The following is a 27,513-nucleotide window of genomic DNA, read 5'->3' on the forward strand; positions in this document are numbered from 1 at the left end:
CCCAGCTCCCGGCGCCACTCCGGAGCGCTGAGCGCTGTCCCGGGGGCACCAGCGCGCCCGCCCCGCGCCGCCGCCGCGCCATAGCCCGCGGTCCCGGCCCCGGCACGGCGCGGGGAGCAGCGGCCGCCGGGGCCGTGTGGGAGGGGCGGCGGCCACGTGGCTGCCATGGCAACCGGGCCGGCCCCCGGGAGGCGGGAGCGGCGGCGGGGCCGGGGCTGCCATGGCCGGGACTCTGCTGGCGCTGCTGGTCCTGCTCGGCAGCTCCCAGGTGCGCGGCGGCCGCCCGGGGCTTCGTGCCAGGGCCTCCGGTTAGGGTGGGCAGTGGGGAGGGCACGGCGGGGCCGCTGCGAGGGGTGCGCCCGGGGCGGGGGGTGCGGGCGGCGCGGGCGGCGTCCCGGGACCTGCCCACTCTCGGTGCCTCCCGCGCCGCCTGTGGCTTGAGGGTTCCGGGCGGAGGCTGCGGCACCGGGCGGCTTCGCAGTCCCGCCGAGGTAGTGCCTGCGCGGGGCGGCCCCTTGCAGCAAGTTCAGGCGGCGTGCTGCGCCCCAGCGGGGAGAAGGGGGTTTGTGGATCACTGACTTCCCACTGGATACTGTCAGGTGTTTCCTTGCTTGACTGCTCCCGGTTTTCCTTCGTGTCAGGCCGGCCTGTCCGTCCGCAGCTCTGTGCCGTCAGAGTGTCTGTCCCCTGGTCCCGGCAGGGCGAGCGGCACAAGTGTCAGCTGGCCCTGGGCCCTCAGGGTCGCCCGCGTTAATTCTTGGCTCTGTGCTGAGTGCTCTTTTTCAGTGCTTAGCTTCCCCTCTTTTGTTGGAAAAATAGAACAAGAAGGTGGAGAATTATTTTTTTCCGTTATTCCGTTTAAAATGTATACATTGACCCGAATCTGACTGTTCCTGGCATTTTACACTTCTCCATTTCCAAGGTGTCGTTTTCATTCTCGACCTGTATTTCTTTTCTTTTTCTTATTTTCACATCCTGAAGTGGCTACTGAATTTGGTGCATTTAGAACCTTCTGTACTGTCTTCCTCATTTAGAACCTTCTGTACTATCTTCCTCATTTTGGAGAGTGATTCACAGAAATTAACAGCTCTGCTGTAAGAAATTTCAGGGTGTGTGTTTTGCCTTCTAATTCCAGAGTTCCCCAATCCAAAGGACTTGATTCGCTAGTTTTCAGATTGTTGAAGCTTTCCAAACCCCTGGCTGCAAGCCTGCTTCTATTTATCTGTCTTTAAATTGAGTAAATGAATTTATGATGCTTTTACTTTCACCTGCTGTTTCCTTCAATCTCACCCTCAATGGAATTTAACTACTATATATTTATTTTGTATTCTCAGGTTTTAAAAGCAAAGAACTTCTCTCACTGGAAGGGAGAGCAACAGATGTACAAGCTGGACATAGGCTGGCCTAAAGCTCCAGAATACTTCACTGGCCAAACATTTTGTGTTGCTGTTGACTCTCTCCATGGTTTGGTCTATGTAGGACAAGTGAGTGGAAATACCATATTTCTCTCTCTGTTGTTTTTGTGGTTTTTTTGCTTTTAAAACATCTGCTTAAGATTAGGATATAGATGTGTGTTTATTTACATATATATTTACATATTTATATATATATATGAATAATGATTCTGTCAAACTCAGAGAAAATATAAACAGAGATGTCTCTGCTAAATCTATTTTTGAAAGCAGTTCTAGCACAACATTTTTTTTGTGGGGTTTTTTTAAAGCATTACATTTCTGTGGTATGAATGCATGATCCAACTTCACTGAGTTACAGTAGCTTGTTCCCTCAGCTGTAAGATAAAATGTGATTCTGGAGCAACTGAATCTTCCATTCTTTGAGGCCTCGTGCCATGAAATCAAAACCACACAGCTCTTTCAACCAGCTAGAGTAACTGGAGGTAAATTATTTCCTCTACCCAGGTCCTTGTGTGAGTATCTCTAGGCCCTGGATAAGTCATTCTCTCTATGGGATGTGGTGGGAATGTCGTGTAAAGCACAGTATGAGTACTTGAGTGCCATGCAGCTGATGAGCACTGTTGCAGTTTCTCACGCCCATTACATTGGGCACACTTTTCAGCAGAAACACAAAATCACAATTCAAGCTGAAGACCAGGATAGCTGCAGCACTTGGCTGCTCTGAAGGCTGGACTCAGTGTGATGTAAGGTGACAGTCTAGACTCACTGGAAGGTTTTTCATACTAAATTTAAACCCATATCTCTTTTGCCTTTTCTAGCTGGAAAAAGAGTTCCAGCAAACAATCATATCAGGAGATTATTTCAATTTGTGAAACATTGCAAAAACTTCACAAAGAGGAATTTTAAACTATAAAATTAGTTACTTAATATGTTTTCCTTAGAACTTTTTTTGCCTTTTCAGCGGGGAGACAATGTGCCAAAGGTACTTGTATTCTCAGAAGAAGGCTATTTTCTTCACTCCTGGAATGATACTGTTGAAATGCCTCATGGTATCTTTGTATGGAACACTGAAACAGGAAGTTCTGTATGGCTCACAGATGTTGGAACAGGTATGCATCGTGGTGATATGAGAAATATTCAGTGGGAAAGAAAATGTAATATAAAAAACTCACTTATTTAAGTCTCTCAAGCAATTCTGAGATAGATTTGTGCTTTACTTGCCATGAACCAACTTCCCATGTGCTGCACAAAATAGTCTGAAGTTTCATGAGTTGTGCTGTGTGTCTGCTTACTGCTGCTGAGCTTGATCAGCACTCCTCCCTACCACCCAGAAGTATCAGGGAAAAAAGCCTGATAGACATAAGTTTAGCCTGGCTAGACCTAGGTTTAGTGATCCTAATACAGTGGATGAATAGTGTCAGAGCCTGTGGATTTACTAACCCACTGTCATATAGAATTTTACAATTTTATTACAGAATTTTGTATGTTATATGTATTAATATCACTTATCAGATCTTCAGTCTTTAATACTTACATTTTGTTTTGTTAAGATGTTTTTGCACTTTCTTTTTTCCTTGATTCAGGGAAATACGGACACACGGTGAAGCAGTATAGCCCTTTGGGTAAACTTTTGCAGGTCTTGGGCACACCTGGTAATGCTGGTTCAGGTTTGATTCCCCTGCAGTTTGATCAACCAGCAGATATCTTTGTGGAGGCGACTGGAGAAATCTATGTTGTGGATGGAGACGGAGGAATGAACAACAGATTGCTCAAACTATCAGATGGTATGGAAAAAGGAACTCTTGCAGTAAAACTGGATTTTAAATAACATGGCTTGGGAATATTTTTAGGCGAGTACTAGGCAGAACTGTCATTTAGCTTTAGTTTGAAGACCTTATAGAATCAGAACCTGGTTTATTGCTTGCTCCTTCAGGAGAAATCTCCTAGTCATTCATGAGAAGAGGCTGAGAGAGTGGCTTTGTTCAGTGTCCTGGTTACCCCAGGACATTCAGTCTCCAAGAAAGAAAGCTAAGGGGGATTCTTATTGCTGTCTTTAGTCACTAAAAGGAGGCCATAGAGAAGACAGAGGCACATTTGTTTTGAGATATACAGTGAAGAATGAGGAACACAGAGCAAAAGATTGTCTGTGCTCTGTGAAGAGAGGGGTGAATTTCTCTTTGATTTTTGTTGGAAAGCATTCAGAGGAAAGGTGGTTAGATAGTGAATGACAGGGTTGTCCAAAGATGGTTTGCACTCTCCATTCCTGTAGATGCTCAAAACTGATGAGTTATGGGCAATTTGATCTAACTTAAGAGTTGGATTTTTTTATCAAGGCTAGTTCTGCTTTGAGGAGCAGGTTGGACCAGGCAGTGTCTGGAGGACTTTTATACTTAAATTGTTCTGTGATTCTAATTAGCTCACTCATACCCCTCAGTTCAGGCAGTGACTAAAGAGTCCACAGGTGGAATAAGTGGAGGAGATACTGTTTCTCCATTTTCCTATCAAAAAGCAGATACTTTCCTATTACTTAGTCTGCAAAATGGTAAATTGTTAAAAGTGAAAACTTCCAGGTAACAAGTTTTAAAAATCAATTTAGAAAATAAATGAATGGCATAATTGGCCCTTCTTTTTTTACCTTTTTGTATTTTTTTTTTAATTCACTGTTTAACAGAACCTTGGATTATGGCTCTTGTATATTACTGACTACATTTTTGTAACCATAATCATGAAACCACTAATAACAATCCAGGCGTCACTGAAGTAGTCATGTTTTCTCTGAGATTTATATATTGGCAGTACTGTGTTTAAGCAGTTTAGAAATCTCACCTTTTACAAACTACCCAAAGTAACTTTGCAAGAGGTTGACTTAAAAACTGGTTTATTTGTTGTTTTCTCACTGTGATTTTTTTACTTTTATTTTTCATGGTGCTCACTGTTCAGACTACAAAGAGTTATGGCTGACTGGAACAAATGGGAGTGGCATTGGTCAGTTCAAGATTCCTCACAGTGTAACAGTGGATGCTTTTGGACGGGTAAAGAATTGAGGAAATTTTTTAATTTCATCTTCCAACAGACTAGTTTATATGTATTTGAACAAAACATATTTTTTTGTTTAAGCTGTGTCACTTTATGGGGTTACAGTTTCCAAGCTGAAGTTTCACAGTGCAGATTCTGTGGAAGCAGCTGACTCCAATGTTAACACCAGGATCCTGATCACTTATACTGTCAATGTCCATGCAACAACAGAGTGTTCCTCCTGCAGTTTGTAACAGATTGCCATTGTGAGACTACAGGAGAATTGTGTTCTGTAATAAATAAAAGCACTTCTGTTTCTTTATGTAGAAGCAGCAGCCTGCTGGGACCATCCTGACCTTGGTTAACAGCTCTTCTCCCATGGGAAAGTGCATACCAAAGGATGGAGTCCAACCATAAATATCTGTGCTTTGATGTAAAACCCAGAAAACTGGGCTGTGAACGTGTGGGATGAATGATAAGAGCTAGAAACATTGGCTCTGCTCTTTTTGGGTTTTTGTGGTTTCTTTCTTCTGCTGGCTGGCTGTGTAATTGATCCTAAAACCTGTTTACAGAAGAAGCATAGAAATACATAGTGTGTTTATTAAAGACGATCCTGCTAGATGACAAAGTGGTGGTCCATTACCCTCAGTTGCTACACTTCAAGGGGCTTTAATTTCATATTTTGAAATTCCAAATAACCTTTAGGTGATAGTGAGGCTCTAGCTAGGTTGTGGACATTATTCTCTTTTACATGCAGCTCAAGGCATTCCAAGAATTTGCTTCTGCCAGGCATTAATTGTAAGTCTGGCTTTTGGTCTTCTGGTCCTAGAGAGGAGTTATGCAGTCACTTCCTAATCTGTTTCAGGGAAAATGAGATTGCTTCACTAAAACATCACTGGTTGAAGCTAATTCTGTTGATGCAGTCTGATTCAGAATAAGAAGTGTATATAAAATGAATTCTCTGCCAAAACTGGCAGAGTGGGAGAAAAAACAGGAGGAGCATGGTCACTTTGTGCTGCAGAATAACTGTGAGTTTATTCATTCAAAGACAGTGACTGGGATAAGCTATGATTTTACTGCCAACGTAGTGTGGATCATCATTTCAAGTAGAGAATTAATTGTTAATTCGTAAGAAATCTAAGACAATGCTTTAATAGAGCTTCATTTAAAAACAGTGATGAAAGGTCTAAAGTTATGTTTATTGCTCCCTTTTTGGTGATACTCCAGAAAAGTCATGAAGTTTACTTACCAGACTTATGACTTGTCATCAGCTAAAACTTCAGTGATTGTTGTACAAAAAATGCCTTCATTGGAACTGTCTAGTGGTATTGCTGGCTTGCAGTGTTTGTGAACCCAGTTAACACAGGCTGGGACAGAGACAAGACTGGTTAGACAAAACCAGCTAAACATGCTCTAAGTGTTTAAATGGCTAAATATTTGTAGTAGTATTAGGCATGTCAGGAGTGTTTGCAGATCATGATCATGAAATGAGACTACCACTGGAAAAAAATGCAGGTGACAGACCTTAAGACAGATCTTCTGAATTTAAAGGTGAAAAGATGTCCTCATTGTGGGGATAAAAATCCTACCAAATATGTCGTATAGCCACAAAAAAAATAAGAGAAGGTGATGACTTCTCTGTTAAAGTAGTATAAAATAATTTGTGTATGTTAACTTGTAGGTCAGTTTTGATTTATATCTGGCAATCTGATCTATTGATTTAGTTTTGAATGGCAGGGTGTGCATTCTTCCAGGGTACAGTCTTCCATTTTTACTACAGGGAACTTTGCTCTCATAGAAAACAAATGCATTTAATTTGTTCTCTTTGTTGACCATGATTTTTCTTTTTGATAGGTATGGGTTGCAGACAGAGGCAACAAGAGAATCCAAGTTTTTGATAAAGTCACAGGAGAATGGCTTGGGTCTTGGAACGGCTGTTTTGCAGATGATGGACCCTATTCTGTCAGGTACTGTTGAACAGTTCTAGAAGCACACAATTATATAAATAAGGTATACTCTTATAGGTGAATTAAAATGTTGATATTTAATGCATGCTGACAAGGAGTTAACCAATGAAATAAGGTGCTGTGTGTCCTAACATATGGAAAGATCTGCACAGTTGCATCTTGACAGGGAAATCCTGGCTTTATAGCAAGCCCTGTCGATTTTGAGTGCAGGATTGGGAGCTTCACTTGAAAGTCATTATGTTATTAATCTTACTCTTTTGCATCTTTTACTGGAAGAAAGATTTTCTTGAACAAGTTTTCTGTAGCATAATATGTCTCAATGAGCAGCCATGTAAAGAGCAAGGCTTACAATTTAATTCCCAATGTTACATTGCATTTTGTTTTGGTCGTAGCCTTCAAAATCGTGATTGTTAAAGAGATTTTGTTTGTGTTAAAATGAGGAGTTCAAAAATGTGTTTATCTTTCACAGGTTCACTGCCGATTACAAATACCTGATTGTAGCTCAGCTGAATATCAACCGGTTGGCAATCTTGGCAGCACCTCCAGTTGGCTCCATTGGGGACTGTGCCATAGTCCACAGTGTCCATCTGGCTGATGAAACCAAACCACACCTGGTGGATGTAGACATGAGGAGTGGAGCAGTCTATGTTGCAGAGATTGGAGCCCAGCAAGTACAAAAATATGTACCCTTAAGCTGATGGTTTCCTGCAACTGCTGTGGCACAAGCTGTGTGACATTTAAGACCTATGACCACATTTCCTTGAGTTCTTTATGGATTGTGTTTCTTAGACAAGCACAGAACTGCACAAGTGCTCCCAGAACTGTAGAACTAAGAGTCTCTCCTAGCTGTTCTGGAGTTCTGGAGAAATACTTTGTGTTGAGCTGTTACTTGTTTAAGTAATGATATGGTGGCTTTTACTTTTGTTCCAATTATAAAATGATAAGCATTTTAATTTTATTATATAAAACTTTACAAACACAACTGTTCATCTTAAATGTATAGAGCCAACTTGGGGCTCTGCTTAGCCTGTGTTTGTTGTTAAATGGTCAGAAATGTCTGAAAGAAGTTCTATAAATTATTTCCTGAGAGAAAAGCACTTCATTTCAATGTTTCTTCACTTTGTTTTCTGAATGGTTGTGCTGATACTGTCCAACAGAGAATATAAGGATGTGTCACAATGCTAAATTAGATGCTGCTGGATATTGGTGTCAGTACTGGCATCTGCCTTAGGTGGTTAATGACATAAGTATTGAAATCTGTTTTCAGCTCTAGCTAAAGCCATAAAGTCTGTAATAAGCTTGAGCTAAATTGATATTAGACACTTCAAACTAAATTAAAAGTATCTCCACAGCAGCCAAGTACTGATTCTTAACTAAATTAGTTCTTAACCTTATTTGATTTATATCAGCATGAGTTTTCAGTTCCATAAGATTTCATAGTAGAACATATTGAGGTTCAAGTCGTGTAAGTTCCTCAAGAAAAACAAATCGCAATTTGCTATGAAAGTTTTAATCAGCAGTAGAGACTGGGAGACATATGATTTTCTTCTGATTTAATTGAAGCTCTGTCAGTTAACAGCAAAGCATCTGTTTTAATTTATTTCCAGAACTCAGACTTCATCAGCTTCATTAATGTGTAGAGTTAAGTTTCTTACACTATATTATAGCAGATGTCTCTAAGCTCTGTCCTAAAAAATCCTGCTTCTCCATTCCCAGAACAAAGTGGTTCTCCTTTCTTTGCATGTTGCTACAAGAGTTTAAGTTCACTTTATAGCATAGAGGGAACCAGGTATGGGAAAAATGGGATGGGGAAAATGGCATGGCAGAAATGAAACTGTGTATAACTGATTACCATGGTAAAACTGTGGATCCACATTCCGTATTTTCTAGCTCTTGGAAAAATACGAGAGGATTTTTGCTCTTTCCACACATTTATTCTACTGTGTGGATTATTTTAATGCTAATTACCAGCTAAGAGAAGTTGTTTTTTTCTACTTTCTTAGAAAGGGAATATGAAAATGGAATTATAGTGATGGGAAATACCTACTTCAGTGAATATTGTCAAAAGCAAATGCTACTTAATTTGGTAGGTTTCAACCTATGATCAAAACTTGTCAGTCAGCAGATGAAAAAGCTGTTCAGAAAAGTCAGATTCATATTTTCTCTGAAAAGTAATTCAGCTGTGGAGCCTGACTGCCTGATTTCAGCACTATGTGAGATTAATGCCCTAAATGTGAAAGCTTTGTTGTTGGCTACATCCACAACAATAAGACCAGATCCTACGTGGGGCTGCCCTCACTCAAGCCTTAAAAGCAGAACTTCAAGGTTATACTCTAGCCAATATGGCCCATCACTCATGTGGTCTTGAATGGGAGCTAGTAAGCAATATTTATTTGCTGACAAAGTAGCAGTACTTCCTCTAGACCAATGTGAATATGTCCACACAGTGTGTTGTGTGGCTTTTCTAACTAGTTTTTGACTAGCTCAGGGATCTCTGCTCTGTGTGCAATTCAACTATTTCTTGCCTACACAAGGTGGGCTTATTTTATAAAATTTTACTATAAAATCATGATTTGAGCACATATTGATGTGTAGGGGGTCCAGGCATACCCATCTTTCTTCACTACATCCTCTCCTTATTTATTTTTCCTTTGTCACATCCATTTGAAAATAGAACTCCAAGCTCTCTGGGAACATGTTTTTGTATTCAGTAAAGCAAAGAAGTGCACTTTTGGATGTTGACAAATAACTTACTTGTACAAGTTTCTGCTTGCTGCATGGATCTGCTCTCAGCTCTTTCTCATGAGCTTTTGGCTCCAAGAATTGGGGAGCATCCATCCAGTTTTGTGTGGATTTACTGAAATAGATCAAGGTGCCAAAATGTGCCTTGCCACTAGGCATTTGGGTATCTGTGATAACAAGGGTCAAGGGATGCATATTATTAATAATTATGAGATGCTTAGACTCTATTTTATCTGTGTTTATGGCTAGACTGAGAAAATGATTTTGTGCACTAACTTGCTAATTATCTGAATTTTTTCTTGTGTATCGTCTTGAAACCAATTTCTGAAGAAATGCTTAGCAGGAGAATTTGATAAAATAAATTGAGAGATTCGAATTAATAAACTCTTGGGTGTTTTATTTCTGTACAAATATAAATACACTCCATTGTAATGGATTGCTCTTCTAAATACAGGGCCTTCAGCACTTAAATAAGGTATTTAATAATTTCTGATAGCAAGATTTGAATGTAATCTAAAATTCCATGTTATCTTTATGCATCACTATTTCTGTGGCCAATCTCTTTTGCATTCTAATTTATGTATCAACACAGAGACATAAATACCTCTCATATGTTTCCCTCTAAGTAATTGGTAAAATGCAAAGATGAGTTACATAAGTGCCAAGTTTAAAAAAAAAGCATTTAAACTGTATACCCTTATGATGCTAATTGGGAAATTAAAAAGAAACTAACAAAACACTTCTTATACCAAATCAGGTTTTATTTTCAGGAAAGATTTACTGAGCAGTCTGTCTTGTTTTTAGAAGACCTGGAAGGATTTTCTATGGATTAGAAATTAGAAATTAGAAATACTTGCACAAGAAAAAAAGTAACATACTGCAGTGTTAACTACATAAGAGAGGAACCTAAGGTGATTGCTAAAACCATCCAGAAATCTAATTTCAGGTAATCAGTGCCAGCTTTTAGGTGTGAACAGTAATCACTGGAGTATTCAACTAATGGAAATAAAAATACCCTCTATTTTAATTTCTCTGATTTTGCAGGCCTTTTTTTTTTTTTGGGTAAGTATCCAGGTTGTTAATTGGATGTGTTTCCAGGAGGTACAGACCAGATCACATAGGCCTCTCTCTGCACAGAATCGTATAATGGTTTGGGCTGGAAAAGACCTTCAAGGTAATCTGGTTCCAGCCCCTCTGCCATGGGCAGGGAACTTTGCACTATATCACGTGGCTCAGATGTCCAACAACACCTTGAGCACTTCCAGAGATGGAGCATCCACAACTTGATTGGCAAACCTGTGACAGTGCTCCATTATTCATGATTGATTTGTGATGCTCAACAGCCTTTTTGTGTGTGTGTGTTCTCACAGTCAGAAATGTATTACCTATATTTGGCCAAAACAGAAAAAGCCTGAGTGAGATTTGTGCTATGCAAGATCAGGTCAGTGAGCCTGAGCACCTCAATAAAAGCTGAAGGGGCGGGTACAAAAGTATGTTTGTGGGTCTGTTCGTTGCTGGGAGTTCACTGCCTCTGTGGGTAAGTTCTCTGCCTTTCAGAGGTTATTAACCTTTTAGAAGCATCAGTAGTCACTTATCTCAGTTAGCGCTTACTTTCCTAACAATTTGTATCCCGAGAAGCCTTCTCAAGCGATCCATCAGCCACAAGTGTGTTTGCAGTCACTCAGATTGCGTGTACCCAACGTAAGAGGGCACCAAACCCCTGCTGATGCTTGGGGCACTCCGTGTGAGGACAGACCTGACAGCTGGCGCTTCCTGAACGCTTTCAGTAAGTCAGCAAGGATAACAAAGTGCTCCAGACTTCCTTTCTCTTTTCAAAATAGACTGCTTGAAGCATAAGCTGATCATAGAATCATAGTAATTTTGCCCTATTATTACTGGATTTATGTCCATCTTTTATTTCAATCGTTTTCCTAGGGAAAAAAAAAATCAGTAATTCAGTCTCCATAGACAACTGGATATTGTGAATTGATTCTTGTAGTGCTTCCATCCTTGGTTTCAATTGAATTAATAGTGATAGGTTGCTTTGGAAACATAGTTATTTATAACAGTATAACTGTAGTAGCAGAATTATTATACCAAGAGAGTGATGCCAGTATGTTTCCCTACAGAGGTGACCCTGAGTAAGATTAGAGCTAAATTTACTTAATCTCATTCACCAGTTTTATTCTACCCCTCCTTCCTCAGCCTTTGTTTTAAAAAAAATCTTGCTCCGGTTTTGCATTACTATTTTATCCCACTCCTTTGGGAAAATGCATCTACAAAAATTGTATTTTCCAGTAGCTGCCATAAAAAGGATAGAACACAGGCTTTTCTTCAGGTAAATGATTCAATATTGTTGAATCATTTGGTCTTTCAGTGTTCATAAATCATTAAATTCATGTTTTTTATATGAAATTTTAAAAGTAGGAGCATATGAATTGATGCGCACAGGATGATTTGTTACTGTATTAAAGCCAAAGTAACAGTGATACAAATGAGATATTGAATAGACATTCTTTATCATAGTATCACATGTTTCAAGTCTTAGGAAACCACATGTAATTGTATAACTGGATCTGCAAAACAGAGGTGAAAAATACTGCCCATTTACCACAGGAATAAGCCTGATAATTCAGTCTCAGCTGTGGAGGAATCTCTTACAAACAGATTAAGACTTTAGGAATCTCTTTAATCTCTTAAAGAGTCTGTATAGTTAAATTTTTCCTACCAGTCAATAAATATTAGGAAGGGCATGCTTTATATTTAATTTGGGTTAATTTGTTTTCAACACCCTGTCTTCTGTTTCCAGGTAGCTTAGAGATTTAATATGGCTTTTTTTTTTTCTTATCACCCATGGAATCATTTATAGATGAGTACTGAGTCATCTCTTCCTCTACTCCTTATCTAAACCATATAGTTTGGAAAACTTGACTTGCAATGGAAAACTGATAAGACTATAATTTCAAAACATTTTTGTAGCACTTTTTAATAAAAACAAATGCAGAAGAATGTTTACTATGCTACAGGAAGTCTGAATATTAGATTGCCAGCACTAAGCCTATCTGTGTGCTGTACAGATTAATGCTATCCCTCACATGATTTGGTGAGGCTGAATTTATTCCTACAACTAGCTCTCAGTACAGTACTGTCTCTGACAGTTGTCAGAGAATTTGGGTGACTACATGGTCAAGGTGTAAATGTGTAACAATAGACCAGAATGGATATAGAGTTTTTTATCACTCTTTGCTGTTGAAGTGCTTAGCAAAATATTCATGCTGCTAACATTTTTGACAGAGTTTTATTCAGAAGATATGGCTGAATTTAAGTGTCAGTAAATGTCTACTTGAAACAATCTGATGAGTTACTAGCAGGTGGTCAGCTCATTACAGTCATTAAGTATTTTCAGGAGATTTCTGAAATACTAACTTGTGCTTAGAACTGCATTAGTATCACAGGAGAGAAAAAAATTAGGCAAATGTGGTTCAAAGAAAAAATATCCACCACACACACAAACAAACAAAAAAAAAATCCACCACACCTGTGTGTGTGTGAGATTTCTGTAGAAGTTTAAAAGAATTGATGGCTGTACCTTGCCCATTGACATAAACCATAATGAAAGAATACGGTATTGGATATATAACCATGAAATCTATTACAAGTCTTTGCAAGAATCTCTAAGCATGTATGTCAGGATGATCTGGCTAATAAAGTTTGCTTAAATCTTAAAAGGGCTTTTAGCAATGTCTGATGACAAGTGTCCAATTGTGTAAAATGAAAAAGAAGGGCTAATTGTGGAAGACTAATTAAAATATTATAAATTAAGTTAAAGACTGGTTCTGTGCTGCTCAATCTATTGATAAATGTTCTGGAAATTAATTTGGAGAGTCAGGGACAGAATTTACTAACAATACAGGCTTGAGAGTAGAGACAAAAGCTGCAATGAGTTGCAAAATATCATGAGATTGAATGGGCAGTAAAATAGAAAAAGAAATATAACACTGATTAACATAAAATCAGGTACAATTAGTAAAAAGAAGTCAAATTTATATACTGTGATAGCTTTAATATATACTGCCATTCAGGAAATTATTCCAGCTCATAAAAGATGATTCTATGAAAATATCAGCTTCCAAACTCAGCAGCAGTCAGGAAACAAAGAGAATATGAACAGTACTAGGAAAGTACCAGCTGATCAAACAGAAAGCTTTGCAATGCAGTTATGTGAATTCCCATTGCATGCTCATTTGGAGCAGTACAGGCAATTCTGCCTCTTCTTCCCCCTTCTAATCTCAAGAAAGCTAAAGCAGAAATAGAAATAGTAGAGCAGGGGAAGAAAAGTCTGTTAAAATGCCTTGGCTGTATGCGGCTGCTGTGTGGGGTATTGTCAGCATTTCATCACAAAAGGCCTCTGCATGAGCATGCCTTTACCCCATAGCTGCTGCTGTGAACTGGTTTGGCTTTAGAGCTTGGTGAGGATGTACAGACGGCTGGAGTGCCACGGAGGGGTGGGGGATACAGATGGGCAGGGACATGTCTGTGGTATTTTCTGAGACCCCTGTCAAAGGGAGGAAATTATGAATCTGACTCCATGTTCTTAGAAGGCTAACTTATTATTTTATGATCTATATTATATTTAAGAATAGTATACTAAACTATACTGAAGAGTAGAGAAAGAATACAGACAGAAGGCTAAAAGATCCTAATGAAAAACTCGTGACTCTCTCCAGAGCCCTGACACAGGTGGATGGTGATTGGTTATTAAATAAAAACCATTCACATGAAACCAATGAAACCTGCACCTGTTGGTAAACAATGCCCAAACCACATTCCAAAGCAGGAAAACACAGGAGAAGCAGATGAGATAATACAGTTTTCCTTTCTTTCTGAGGCTTCTCAGCTTCCCCAGAGAAGAATCCTGGCCAAGGGGATTTTTCCAGAAAATATGGTGGTGACACATGTGGTGTCTATTATGCAGGAGAAGTTAGGTTGAAGGGAAGATAAGACTTTGCAAGTATCTAAGCTTTTAGTGGTGAAGGTACTTCATTAATAGGACATAGAGTCACAAAGTCAGTTATTTTGTCTTACTGAAAGTCAAAAGTTTCAGCAAAGGGATCAGAGTTGCCCTCATTCCAATCTGATCACCTTTGATGTTCCTCCCAAGGGTCGTGCTCTGGGTGCCTGTGCCATGTGTCCATCATCCCATAGACAAAAAGCACTACACTCTCTGCATCAGGTATTAAAATATAAAAAATTTTTTTTTTTTGGGAACACATCTCCCACAGTCTAACACAAACACAAGGTAGCACAAGCTAAGTTTTGTTGAAAGATTGGAGGCCTTGAAAAATGTTGGCATTCAAATGAAGGTGCTCTTTCAATGTTTTAATGATTTCCAGCCAAGACACAATGCTGATGGTTGTGCTGGTTTATCTCATGTGCAGTGGTGTAGCTGGAAGAAGCAGGCAGAAGATGACTCTTGGCTCCCAAATGAGGCCTCTCACTGCAATGTTTGTGGCAGTGAGTGACTGGTCTGCAAGCAAATACCCATAATTGTCTCTACAGAAATGCTGTAAAAGAGAAAGGAATCATACTAGGAATCATACTAGGCATGTGCTTCAACATGTGTATAAATCTTACAGTGGAAAAATGTCTTTAATCAATTAAGGAGGAGACCTGGATGTCAGGGGGAAGGAGTGGGGAGGGGTTCTCCCTAGCAGAGTCCACACTAGCTCTGTAATAAGGCTTGCCCCATCTTACTTAATGCCCAGTCTAATTTCAGAGCTTTTAGTAATGAAAACTAGAAAATTGTTATAAGAGCAGGAGATTTAATTATAAATAAGGATTTCCATGATTAGCCTCCAAGCTGTTGCCTTAACAAGGTTTTGTGATGGATGATGCTACCAGATAAAAACAGAAAGAAAGTCTGAACCATATTTCAGACAATAAGCTAAAGGAGTTAAAAATATTTGGGATTACTTTAGAAGTGATACCTTGCAATTGATTTGAAAATGCTTGCCAGTGTTCTAACAGGGATGCATGGTGCAGCAGACACTCCTGATTTTCATTTTGCCCAATCTCCTTGTCATAGATGTCCTACTTCCTCATAGACAGTTGAGTCAGGAGGAAATACAGGCCACAAAAAATATTTACCAAACATCTTTTATGAATTAAACTATTATTATTATTAATAAATTCAATTTACTATTTTCTTTACTGTTAAGTCTGACCCATGAAGATCTACCTCCAGAGCTTACCCAGCTGCAAAGGGCTGCCACAGACAGCTCCCACCATGTACTTACCTTCTCTTCGTCCTGCTGCTTTCCAGTCACAATTCCTCCATCCTCACACATATGTTGGCAGTGCACAATTCTTCTTCCCTGCACAACTCCCCAGCAATGCACAGAAGAGAAGGACGGATTGCACACCAGGAAGTCCTGGAGGGGCTTATGTTTAAAAAGTCTATTATTTTTTAATTAAGCATTGCAAAGAAAGGCACAGCTTACCTAAAAAGGGAGATTTGCTGACACTCTAGGAGAGGCCACCTCTAAAGCAGGGCTGGCCACCAGGAGTCCACCAGAAGGTTCCCAGATGCTGTGAAACCCATGCAGCTCTGTGAGCAGCCATGTAAGGTCTGGTGTGTCTCAGCTGCTTCTGCCTGTGCCCTTCCTGTCCCACATGGAACCAAAGGGCCCTTCAGTCACCATGGCTGCTCTCTGAGCAGCACCTTCCTTCTCCAACACAGGAAGCAATCACACTCCCAGTGTAAAACCTATAATGATCTGCAGACACAACTTTTGCAAGGAGAAATATTATCTCTTGTTAGCACATTTGTGGCAGTTTAAAAGCCTTTGGGTATGCAAGGCCTTATGTAACTTTCTTTTTTTTATCAACTTTCTCACTAGGTATAATAAAGGATGTCACCTTCCCCAGCAAATTTCAACTTGCTCAAGATGCTGTAACAAATTTCAGATTGTACGGATTGCATACTGTGTGTATCCTTAACACAAACACACACACACTCAAGTATACAGATAATATATCAGGAGAGGTGTGCAGCAGATGCAGTATATATAATCTAACATTCATACATATGTATGCTATTTTAATTTAATTTTTATTGATCTAGTCTGGGTCGAAGGCATGCTGGGAGAGGAGAGTGGTAGCAAATGCTTCTATAGTGAAACTTCCTAAGCCACCCAACATCAGCAGTGGTTCCCTGCTGCGCTTGCTCTGAACAGAGACAGTCCTTGCCCTTGAGGTCTTCCCCAAGGAAATGGGCTGGTGTTAAAGAAAAGCAATATATAATTCAGTAAGACAATATGAAACTTCCATCCTTTCAAAAGGAGGTCTGGTTTGGTGTGAGGGATCCATTAGACTAGCTCAGGTGTCCCAAGGAATGCTATTGTGCCAATCTAACTCACTGCAGTAATTACGGTGTATGAGTTTGAATGGATTTTATTAAATCCTTAGTTCTCACTCCTTTGCTTGGGAGAAATTTTAGCTAGGATAAGAAAGGAATAATAGCTGCTTGACCCAAAATCTTTATCAGAGAAGAAACATTTGCAGTTTGATCTAAAAATCTCAAACCCTATGTAATTTCAGAAGAAAAAGAAACAGCACTTGGCACTACACAATACATAAGATAAAAGCCTGCACATTGCCAAGAGGGCATGACATAAGAACACTGCAGAAAATGAAGCAGTGGGAAAATTAATAGAGAGGAAATTACGAGCACCTTCTAAAAAGTTTTCTTATAAACATACCTCTTAGCCCATGGAAGAATTTCTTTTTCACTGCAATGTGGTTAGAGTTGAATCCAAGTAAACAGAACATTCAAAACTTAAGTGGAACACAGTGGCATTTCATGGAAGTACAAATCAATGACACAGGCTGGAAATGTATCCTTTTTGTTTGGCAAAGATTTATGCAAGCCTAGTCAAATTGATGTGGCTCCTGGTGCACACATTTAAAGAGCTAGCACCAGGATAGAGCTATACCTAGGATAGCAGTCTCAAATCTGAAGTGTTAATTAGACTCCAAATCAGAAGTGGCAATTGGTAACATTTAAATAAACACCAGCAGGCTGAGTGACTGATAATCCCACTGCCCATCCCTCGCTAGCCCCTGCCTCCTCACTGAGGGTGAGTGACAAAACCAGGTACATCCTCTGAAGTGAAATAATTAAATGGGCTGAATCCTCCACAGCTGGGTGTTCAAAATGCAAATACTGCTGCTTTTTGAAATTCAATAGAGAATTTATTAGCCTTTTATACAGATAATCAGATGCAGTGGGGGAGGGATGAATGGTAAAATTGAAGCAATACTGGCGACCCAGAAACTGTGGGACAAATGGGATTGGGTTGCTTCATTCCTGTTCTGGGATAAGACTATTTTAGCTGCTGCAGTTGGTTTAATTGCCTGGCCTTAGTTTTTTTTTAAGTGGGTGAAAGCAAACCTGAAGACTTGTGTTGGTCCCTTATTTTTTGCTTTGTTGCTTGCTCTGCAAAGAAAGGGAATGAAACAAAAGGGGAAGCTGACCACTCCTCCTCCAGCCTGGACAGGTCTCCAGGTGCCCATCGAGGGGTGCTCTGCAGCAATGCCCTCCCCTACAGACCCCCTGAGGAGACAGAAGGGAAGAGAGAACAGAACCAGCCCTGGACACTTCTCCTGTTTTTTCTGCAGATGATTTACTTGGAGCACAGTCTCAGACCCCAGCCTCTGGTGTCCTGTTCCTCCTCTTCAACAAGGCTCTTGAGGAAACTACCAGGACTGCAGTGGGGTTATAAAAATATGAGCTGAATGATCAAAAAAGCAAGTAATGTCACCCAGCCAAAACCTTCCAACATTAACCTTTATTAGGCATTGGTTTTGTTTACTTTTGACCTCTAAAGTTAAACTATTCAGGCTGAAGTCATCCATGCAATGGATTTCTTTATCTTCGGCTTAAATCAGTGACTTCTAAGAAAGTATATTGTTTTCCATTTATTCAGAAGAATTTTAAAGCAGGCAGAAGCTCTATTACCTTCCTACTAAATATGGCTTTAAATTAAGCAAAGGTCATGTCCTCTGCATGAGATATTTCCACTTGTTATTCCTGTGGAAAATATGTGGATGTATGACTGTGCAGTGGGCCTGGAGATGTCTGAGGAATGGGAAGCTGGAGGAGACCACCCAGGAGAGAACACTGAATAGGACAGGAGCCCCTGGGGAGAAAATAAATTGGTGATCATGTCATTAAAGGTTGTAGCCATGATGCATGTGGGGAAAGGGCAAATTTAAAGTTGCACAGTTGGCATTAACTCTGACACTTGCTAGGTTTCTGCCTGCTTGAGTTAGTAGATTTAACAAGGTATTAAATGTGCATATGTACATGTACAGTATTGTTTTCTGACAATGTGCCTTTGACTGGGTAAACCTGTTTGCAGTTGACAATACCTTGATACACAATGCCAGTGATCCCTAAGACATGGCTGAGGAGAATGGAAAATTACAGTGTGAAGTGGGCTTTCAGTGTTACTGAGAAAGAAAATAATCTGTGTCACCAGAGGTGGGCTGCTGCTTTGGATCTTACTCTCTCACCACAGTTTTCCTTACAGCTGTGTCCAATGGTGTTTACAGTGCATGTGTCTAAGTGGAGGGGAGAAAACTCTTTGCCAGAAGCCTCAAGAATGACCAACAAAATATTCTTCTTGGTTTTGTCAGTTACTTGTTTTTCTTACTTCTGTAATCAGCTCTTTTACTCCTTCTTAGCTTTAAATTTTATTTAGCTGACCTTGCCTGTAAAAAGATCCACAAATAGAACAAGCCAGTCTCCCCTCTCAAAGTGTAATATTCAAAAATAAGTTTGTAATGGAAGATGCTTTCAATCTTTTTAAAAGAAATAGTAATTTGAGTTACAACAAGGACTATTAAACAATTTCCTGTACTGAGCTACAATAGATGTTTTCATCTCTACACCTCTTCTCATTGCTCACCATTATTCTTACTGCTTATATATCTTGATGGGTTTTAACATGTTTAAAATGCTTCTCCAGAGTATTTTCCTAGATTATCATGAGCAGAGTTGTTATATGGTAGGCCCTTTCATGTTCTGAGCATCATATTACTTTATCAATTAAGATTTTCTGAGTAGTCCAATCTTGCTAAAATTTGCAAATCAAATAACTTTTAATTTAAAGGAGAATGATTTGATGGTAGTGTCTACTGAGTTTTAGCTAAAGTAAATCAAAACACACGCAGCTGAAATTGTCTTGAAAGCAGAAAGGCAGTTCCACTGTGAATCTGTGGGGGTGGAGGTGATGAATTACCCTGTGAAAGAAAATGAAAACCAGATGGCACTTGCCAAACACCAACACAGGGCAGTTATGCATAGTGGAGGCACAGCCACATAGCACTTGCTCAAACCTGTTACCTAGATCCTCACCAGGCTGCTGAGCAGAGTGAAGCCTGAGGTGCCTGGTGACATCGGGGTTTTGTGAGATGAAGACAAAGCAGCAGCTCGGGCTGAACGAGCCCAGGCTGCAGATAAGATGTGGGACAGGCACTTTGCCAGGACCTCCCCAGCACTGGTGACTTTGCCCAGAACTTCTGCACTGTTTGGAACCCCCACCAGTGCCTGCAGGGCAGGGAGCTGCTGGCTGCTCTGATAACGGGGAATGAGGGGGGTTTGAAGGCTGAGCCTGAACAGAGTGTTTTTTCCCTTATACAACAGCTCAGGCATCACTTTGGTGGCCACAAATAGTTTTAAACTCACAACTTCAGTTGCATTATGAATCTTAGCTTGGTGTAGGTGGAACTCAGATTTTATATAGGAGGAGATAAAACTTGTAGGAAAAGGTTAAAACACTGACTGCACTGCAACCAGGAATAAAATTGTCACTGACAGCTACAGCAAAAACAGGATCTTCCCCTATGCAAATAGATCACATATTTTGTTGTTGCTAATATGACCCCACTCACTAGGACCAGAGCGAACAGAAGATACAAGCTGGTGATGAGGGATTGACATCAGAATTGGGATAGTTCTGCTCCTCCAAAGCATCCACAATTTACTGACTGGGGAGTGCAGCTGTAAGTGAACAGAAGCTTTTTGCTCAGCGAGTTACTGCTTATTAAATGTTGTTGTTTGAATTTCTTTGCAACTTTAAAGTAGATTTTCCAATCAGCAGATGAGTCATTCCCCTAATCCGCTTTATTTTGCCCACAGACAAGTAAGAAAACTCAGCTGATATACACCTTGGCATATTGCCATTTTATGATTCAGTCTACTATCATAATTGTTTGTTGTTCTGCTTTGTTTCAGTGAAAATGATGGATTATAATAATTATTTTGCATATTTGTACTTCTTTTTTAGTCCTTAGATCTAGAAAGGGGTTTGGACCCATTTTCCTGCAAGAGAATCACAGCAGAGGCATGCCATTTTTATTTAGAGATACCTAGGTTAATTTCTATTATCAACATCTCTTATTAGCAACATTAAAGAGGAAAATCAATTCCCAAGAAAATCCTTATGGGCACTTTCCCATCAGTAAAAGGTTATGGCACTGCAGAGTTAAAGCCTCATCATCTCTGCATGACTGTTGTTGCTGGTTTTGTTCCAGTTAAAGTATCTTGTGAAATGGTCACATGAGTGCTTTATGATTGAATTCAGTAATTTATAGAAGATTCCCTTTGGCTAGAATTTTCCAGCCAGCAGCTGAGATGCAGTAACTGACAGCATGCCTGGAGCAAAGAAAGGAACAAATTTTAACTGGAGATCCTAACAGCTTGTGTAGGTACACATTTTTAGGGGTTCTCTCATGCTGTGGCACTATGCATGGAGCTCAAGGTGAAAACGTTTTGATCCATTAAAGTTGCAAAACTGACTCCTCCTTCAGCTCAGGTGAATGTTGCACGTCACAATATAGAAAGCTTCTCTGGGACGGTTTCCAGAGAAGATTTCTCATCCACCACATTGTGAGGGCAAGGATCCAATAGATCTGTTAGCTGTTTTTCTTGCAATTCCACCTGCAAGCTGACCTGAGATGTGCAGCTTCTGGCCATAGCCCTGATTTACACATCCCTAATGCTCTCCATGGGAAAAAAAAAAAATTCTCTCTTCCCTGAAGAGCTGGAGGAGGGTCTGAACTCCAGTGCCTCAGGTTGAAAGGCTGGATGGCAAAGGCTATGTCCACTCTGTTAAAAATAACAAAAAAGAGGGTTTGGTCCCTACTCCTGAATGACATGGACTGTCTCACATCCACACAGCCCAGGACATATTCCTCTTGTAGCACTTCCATCCCATCCTCTCTGGATGTCCTCTGGCACCCTGTTGGTGTCCTTTCAGCAACAGAATTATGATTTAGAGGGCTGGGGAAGGTCACCTTTTTTTCTTTTTATGAAATAATCTAGGGTTTGCTCTGCAACTCTGAACTTCAGGAACCTGTAAGTGGATGTTTTATTCACATCAGTGTGGCATGGGGACATACCTCAATGATGGAGGGCCAGGTTCACTCATGGTGCCTTCTGACAAGAGTTGCTGAGAAAAGACTCTCCCCAGAAGCACTTCTGGACTGTCTCTTGGAAAACATTCATTGGAATAGTCTGGTCAGCCCATGAGCAAACTAAAAATTCAGCAGAGAAGAGTTGGGGACCAGTTCTCAGCCCCACCCCCTGCCCCACATTTGTTTAGCTGTACTAACAAACCAGGAGTCAGCACCTTATTCCACCAAAACAGTATTACCAAATCACCAGAAAAGGAATTACATGAGTCAAATTCAACATTGCACACACTCTTCTCCCTGACAGGGAGCAAGCATTCCCATCAAATAGTTTAATCCAGATTAGAAATATATATATATATAAATCTGGCAGAGAAGGAATCTTAAATGTCTCAAGTCAAACTGCCTCCTGGGACTTCTCCTGGGAAAGTCAGCTCATGCCCCACTCCCACTCAAGGTCCCATCCAGAATTATGGTTTCATCTTATGCAAAACACCCAAAGTTTTTTGGCAGAATATTTGAAAATTAATACTGCAGCACAATCATAAGAATTCCTCTCTTTTTAATGGGATTTTCTGCCTGGTTAATAAACAAATTGTCTTTTAAATGAAAGCTGCCTCTGAGTTTTTTCTCCTGCTGGATTCCAGCCCAGTTGACTAAGAAGGAAACTCCAGAGAAGTTCTGCTCTCTCTGACAATGATCATGCCATGAAGCGATGTGTAATGGTTATTCATTTATTTATTTGCTTACTGACTTGCCATAGTTAATCTCTGTTGCATTGCTGCCTGCTGTCTCTCCCATTGGTTTAAAAGGAATTTTGCAGCTTGGGTTGTTTTTTTGCTCACAGTATTTTAGCCACCTAAATCTCTTGGTGGTGGTGTGTCCTGTCTTCTAGCCCTGGGGATTTTCTGTCATAATCATCCTTTATCTATCTTAGGGTTAACTCTGCAGTTCTTTTTCCCTAGAGATGAGAATGGATAGACAAACTGAGCCAACAATGAATGAAAGCAGCAGGGCTCCATACCCCAGCAGGGTAAAATGCTTGACTTAACCAGCACTGCTTTAGACAATCATAGTTTCTCCCCAGTTAGCTTACTGGTCACAATCTCTACAATTGCTGTGCTCTGTAGTCACAGGCTTCTCAGACAAAGAGTTATACATTTCAATTTATCTGTGAGGCAACCAGCACAGCATCAGTGCTTCTGAACGTAGACAATAATTCATTCTGGCACTGTGCTGTGCCGTGTTAATATGAAAATGCAGGGCTGATTTTGTTTATTTGTTTTGTGTAAGGAGATTGATGCTAAATTTACACCTGCAAATCCAAAAAGATCATTGCCGTTTAAGATAATTGCATAGCTTAGCATAGTTGTAAAAGTGCAGTTGATTCTGGCACTGGGAGCCTGCCTTTGGTGTGTCTCAGGTTCATCTCCTGGAATAGAGTGCCAGTTTGTCTCACAATCCATCATTTATTTATTTAAATCTAAAATAATCAAGATTGGTTCCCAAGGCCCTATGGAACTGCCATAATAAATTATGCAAAAATACTGTCAAGTTAAGCCTCAGCAGTTCAGCCAACTATCTACCTCCACTGTCAGCTGGAATGCATGTCTCTGCCTCCTCTGAAAACCCTCTTACATAAATGCCTTTTGCAATGTGCCTGGAAAGTCAGCAAATTTGGAATCTTTAAAAGAAGCAGAGGAAAACTTTCCACAACCATCAAATATAACACTTTGCAAGTGCTGTGCTTTTCCCAGTTACTGGGAACTTCTGAGGAAAGGCCATTTCTTGGTTTTGCAGACCCAGTCCACAGGTGACTTTACTGTGCACACAAAACTGAGTGTGTCAGAGGACGAGACACTCTTAATCCAAACAGAGACAGTAAGGAAAACTGCAAGGGATGACCACAGATACATTTCTGCTTTCCTAGGAAAACACCACAAACTCCAAGGAGACTCTGCAGCACTGATCACAGCTCCTGAGATACCAGTATCTTGTCTCTGCATTGGGTCTGTGTGGCAAGGTTTAGCTGGGGGGTGTTACTCAGGTGGTGGCTGTGAGAAGCTGCCAGGCACCTCCCCATGCCCCACAGAGCTGATGCCAGATGGCTCCAAGATAGACCCACTGCTGGCCAAGGCCATCAGATAGTGCCTCTGGCATAATAGAGTTAAGAAAGGAAAATAAAACCACAGCATCTTCTGCTGGAGAGAGGAGTGAGCATATGGGAGAGAAACAGCCCTGTAGACACCAAGGTCAGTGGAGAAGGAGGGGCAGGAGGTGCTCCAGGTGCCAGAGCTGGGATTCCTCTGAGAGCTGTGAGGAAGACCATGGTGAGGTAGCTCTGGTCCTGCAGCCCACAGACATCCACAGTGGAGCAGCCATCCCCCTGCTGCCCATAGAGATGTGATGAACTGTCTGTAACCCTCATTCCCTGTCTTCCTGCACTGCTGGGGGGAAGAAGGCAGAGAGTTCAGGAGGGAAATTAAACCCAGGAAGAAGGGAGGGGTGGGGAGAAGTTGTCATAAGACTTGGTTCCATTTCTCACTGTCCCACACAGATTTAATTGGCAATAAACGGAACTAATTTCCCCAAGTTGAGCCTATTTTGCCTGTGATAGTTCTTGGTATTTGTAACACAATCGTCTTTATCTCAACCTTTGTTTTTATATTTTCTCTCCCTGGCCCAGCTCAGTAGGAGAGTGACAGAGCAGTTTTGGTGAGCACCTGGCACCCAGCCAGGGTTAAGCCACCACATACTCCCAAGCATTCTGTCTGGATTTCAGTTGTTGAGCTGCATGAGGCATGTTTGCCAGCATCTAACCCTGAGAGAGCCATCAGGTGGATCACGTTGTCAGTGTTTGTGCTCAAGAGGGAAGGCTGTGTGTGTCTCATGAGACACATATTATGAAAACTGGCTAAGAGGAATGCTAGCAAAGGAAGAAGAAAATTATAAATAAAGTAGGCTTGATAGAGTGAAAATATTTAAGCTATTATTTTTACTGTAGAATCACTTTTTTTCCCTAAAGCCTATGTCCCTGGTATCTCCTGAATAACTTCCCTGTATATCCTATTTCTTCCTACTCTTATCAGAACTGAGGCAAAAAGGTCAACTATCACAAAATACCATTAAATTCCTTTAGCCTCCAAACTGCTTGGCTGCATCTTGACTGCCTGTTGGCACTGCTCTTTGTTATGTAGTAACTCCGTGCTCGTGAATTGTCTGGAAAAATGCTTGTGGGCCCATTTCAAAATCACACCAAGAGCTTTCTGCAAAAATACAACACAATTTTGGCAATCCCAGTTGCATGAAGCACATTCTGCAATCAACAGAGATCAACAGACTGTGTCCAGCCAAGGATGCTGCCCATCCAAAAAAAGCTCTTGACTCAGGGGACTTGAGATTTGCAGCTGCATCTCAGCCTGTTGTCCATGTGCATCTTTGGTCTCCACAATGTCTGCGCCTTGGGATGGATTCTATGAAAAGTCCAGGTTAACTATGGGCCCCCTACTAGGTAGAAATAAAGCACCTTTCTGAAATCTGGTTCCTAAACACAAACAAGGGAAGTGTAATGGAAGCTTGAGTGAATGGAGACTTTAGCTAGACCACTAAGTACCACTTCTAAAGAGATGAGATCTCTTAGACTTTACAATAACAAATAGAGCCACGTGCAAACACTTTCAATTATAGAGTGAAGTACAAACACTTTCAATTATAAAGGAGTTACACTCTCTTTGAAAATCATCCCAAGGCCACATCCCAAATGGGCTCTGTTTATCAGTGTTTCGGTAAAGACACAACCTCATGGGAATGCTAAACACAGTGGGACCAGTAGTAATTATTGTGTGATATTGGAAGGTCACTTACCCTCCTCAGTGTTTTCTGAATGAAAGACTACTTAAAATCGGGAAAAGTATAAGGCTTTAAAAAAAAAGACATCCTATTAACTGAGGCTGTATATTGAGTTTTCTAACATGGCATTGCTGAAGTCTCCAAAGCAACTCAGCTTTCAAAACTTGCAAGACCACTAAAAGATTAGGGAGCACAATCCAGGAACTGAAGTGGAAGAGTTGTAATTAGTTTTGATGCAATTACCAGGATGCATATTTAAATCATACATGTACAAGCTGTATGCTGCCCCAAAGTTGTGTTTAAGCTTCTTTTCTTATTGAAAGGCAGTGACTGGCCTGCCTTTTGCACAGGTGAATGCAATTTAGATATGTTCATAGGTAAAGCAGACACAGCAGCTGGAGCATTAATTAAACGTTTGCCTAACTACGTAAACAGACAGTGATATATCTTCATGGCATCTGGCAGTTTAACCATTCACTAGTCATCCTATAATTAGCATGCTGATGAATTTAATAGAATACTGTTCTAATGTAGTGCCAGATGGTCCTTCTGACTTACAAGGGGAATGACAATCTCTGTCATGTTTACTTCAAGGGTAGCAGAACAGCCAAAAAGATCCTTCATAGACTAAACATTGGTGATATAAGAGGTTACATTTGCTGCCCTCAGAAAGCTTTAAGTGTTGCTAAATGAAGTAAGCACAACTCAGGAACTTCACATGAAGAGTATGCTTGACTTCCCTTGTTTATTTCTGCTATTTGGTAAAGACATTAGCTTGCTTGCTGTGTTTGCAGACGAACTTTGTGTAAGAGAAATAAGCATCAATCCCAAGGTGCTGTGGAACAGGAGGAGATGGAGGATATTGAGTAGTGCTCAGAGAGGTCTGCTCTTCAGCAAGGCCTGTGAGATGATCCCTGGCCACCTCAGTGAAACTTTAAGTTAGTCCAAACATTACCCAAATGAGTCTTTGCTGTAGCTCAATTAATTTGAGAAATTACATTTACAAAGCAACTAGTGAAATGGCAAGGATAATAAAATGAGGAATATCCATAGAAGAGAAACTAAAAGACAGAGATGGTGACATACTTGGTGTCAATAAGTAAAGACAATTATTATGTAGCCAACAGAGAATTTCAATAACCTTCAGTATCATTCTGGAGTTTGTAACAGACTTCAGTGGAATTAGTAGTCAAACTACAGCAATCTTATTATCAAAGAATGTCTTTTAGCTAAGAACCTCTGGGAGAAGATACCATGTGTGACACATAAATCTCAGTGATTCTTTCATTCTGAAGCTGGATGCAGCCTGCTAGGTCAAAGTCTCCTTCATGACAACTATTGATTGTGTTCCAGCTGAACTCCAGCTAACATTCTGAACATTAAAACTTGCTGACTGGTTTTTACTCAGCCTTTCTGTACAATCCTCTTCTCTTAAATAACAAATTATACTGCCAAAATGTCAGTGAAGAGACTCTGTATAGACTTCTACCTCATCAGCATAAACAACATGCTCCACACTAACATCCTAGATTCCCTGCTACAGAGAACAATTGCTTTTAACTTCAGGATCTTCCAAACCGTTTCTAGAATAACAAAGATCTCAAACTACTTTTATGGGCTCCTGCAGTGGTTCTGACCTAAAGGGCATTGCACAGTGAGGATTAGTGATCCACCTAACAGTGACTCTGTGAAGGCACAAGGCCATGCTGTGCTGTGCACCAACAGCATCACCTTCAGGCCTGTGCCAGGCTGCACTTCTGCCTCGGTGCAGGGCAGATTTGGTCGGGGGATGATAACAGTGGACTAGCTCCCACTCCAAACCAGCGATTACACACCTGCCTGGCCTTGCCTTTATCTCACAGCAACCAAAAAGTTCTTATGTAAATTTCCTCTCTGTTTGACAGTAGAAATGATGAATGGAGTTGTTTTCTTGTAAGAAAATCCTACAAAAGCTTGAATGACCAGAACAGACCAATCCTTGCATCTGATGGGATCTGTAGGGCATGCTGCTACTCTCCGGTACCGCACAACATGGAGTTCCTAGCATG

At 40.6% G+C, this 27,513-nt stretch overlaps 1 protein-coding gene and 1 long non-coding RNA gene across 2 annotated transcripts; one reads left to right on the top strand and one right to left on the bottom strand.

The window, feature by feature from the left end:
• Positions 1 to 35: 35 nt before the first annotated feature.
• NHLRC3 (NHL repeat containing 3) lies at positions 36 to 10,130 on the top strand. Its single transcript, XM_005482428.4, has 7 exons — positions 36 to 268; positions 1,335 to 1,484; positions 2,377 to 2,524; positions 2,999 to 3,199; positions 4,356 to 4,447; positions 6,285 to 6,397; positions 6,867 to 10,130. The coding sequence occupies exons 1-7, from the start codon at positions 221 to 223 to the stop codon at positions 7,093 to 7,095; spliced, it is 981 nt and encodes a 326-aa protein (XP_005482485.2). The 5' UTR covers positions 36 to 220; the 3' UTR covers positions 7,096 to 10,130.
• Positions 10,131 to 13,463: 3,333 nt separating this feature from the next.
• Positions 13,464 to 17,177, bottom strand: LOC141728336 (uncharacterized). The gene is made up of 3 exons (XR_012579256.1): positions 16,900 to 17,177; positions 15,436 to 15,579; positions 13,464 to 14,703 (listed from the first exon to the last, which is right to left on the bottom strand). It is a non-coding gene; the product is annotated as an uncharacterized LOC141728336 (long non-coding RNA).
• Positions 17,178 to 27,513: the final 10,336 nt, after the last annotated feature.

This window comes from Zonotrichia albicollis, chromosome 2 (assembly GCF_047830755.1).
Source record: "Zonotrichia albicollis isolate bZonAlb1 chromosome 2, bZonAlb1.hap1, whole genome shotgun sequence".
Lineage (NCBI taxonomy): Eukaryota > Metazoa > Chordata > Aves > Passeriformes > Passerellidae > Zonotrichia > Zonotrichia albicollis.

What these genes read in the sequence shown, in the direction of transcription:
- NHLRC3 (XM_005482428.4), top strand. Translation starts at nt 221, where the DNA reads ATGGCCGGGACTCTGCTGGCGCTGCTGGTCCTGCTCGGCAGCTCCCAG. An exon ending in TCCTGCTCGGCAGCTCCCAG is followed by an intron (nt 269 to 1,334) that starts GTGCGCGGCGGC and finishes TTGTATTCTCAG; the next exon opens with GTTTTAAAAGCAAAGAACTT. An exon ending in ATTGCTCAAACTATCAGATG is followed by an intron (nt 3,200 to 4,355) that starts GTATGGAAAAAG and finishes CTCACTGTTCAG; the next exon opens with ACTACAAAGAGTTATGGCTG.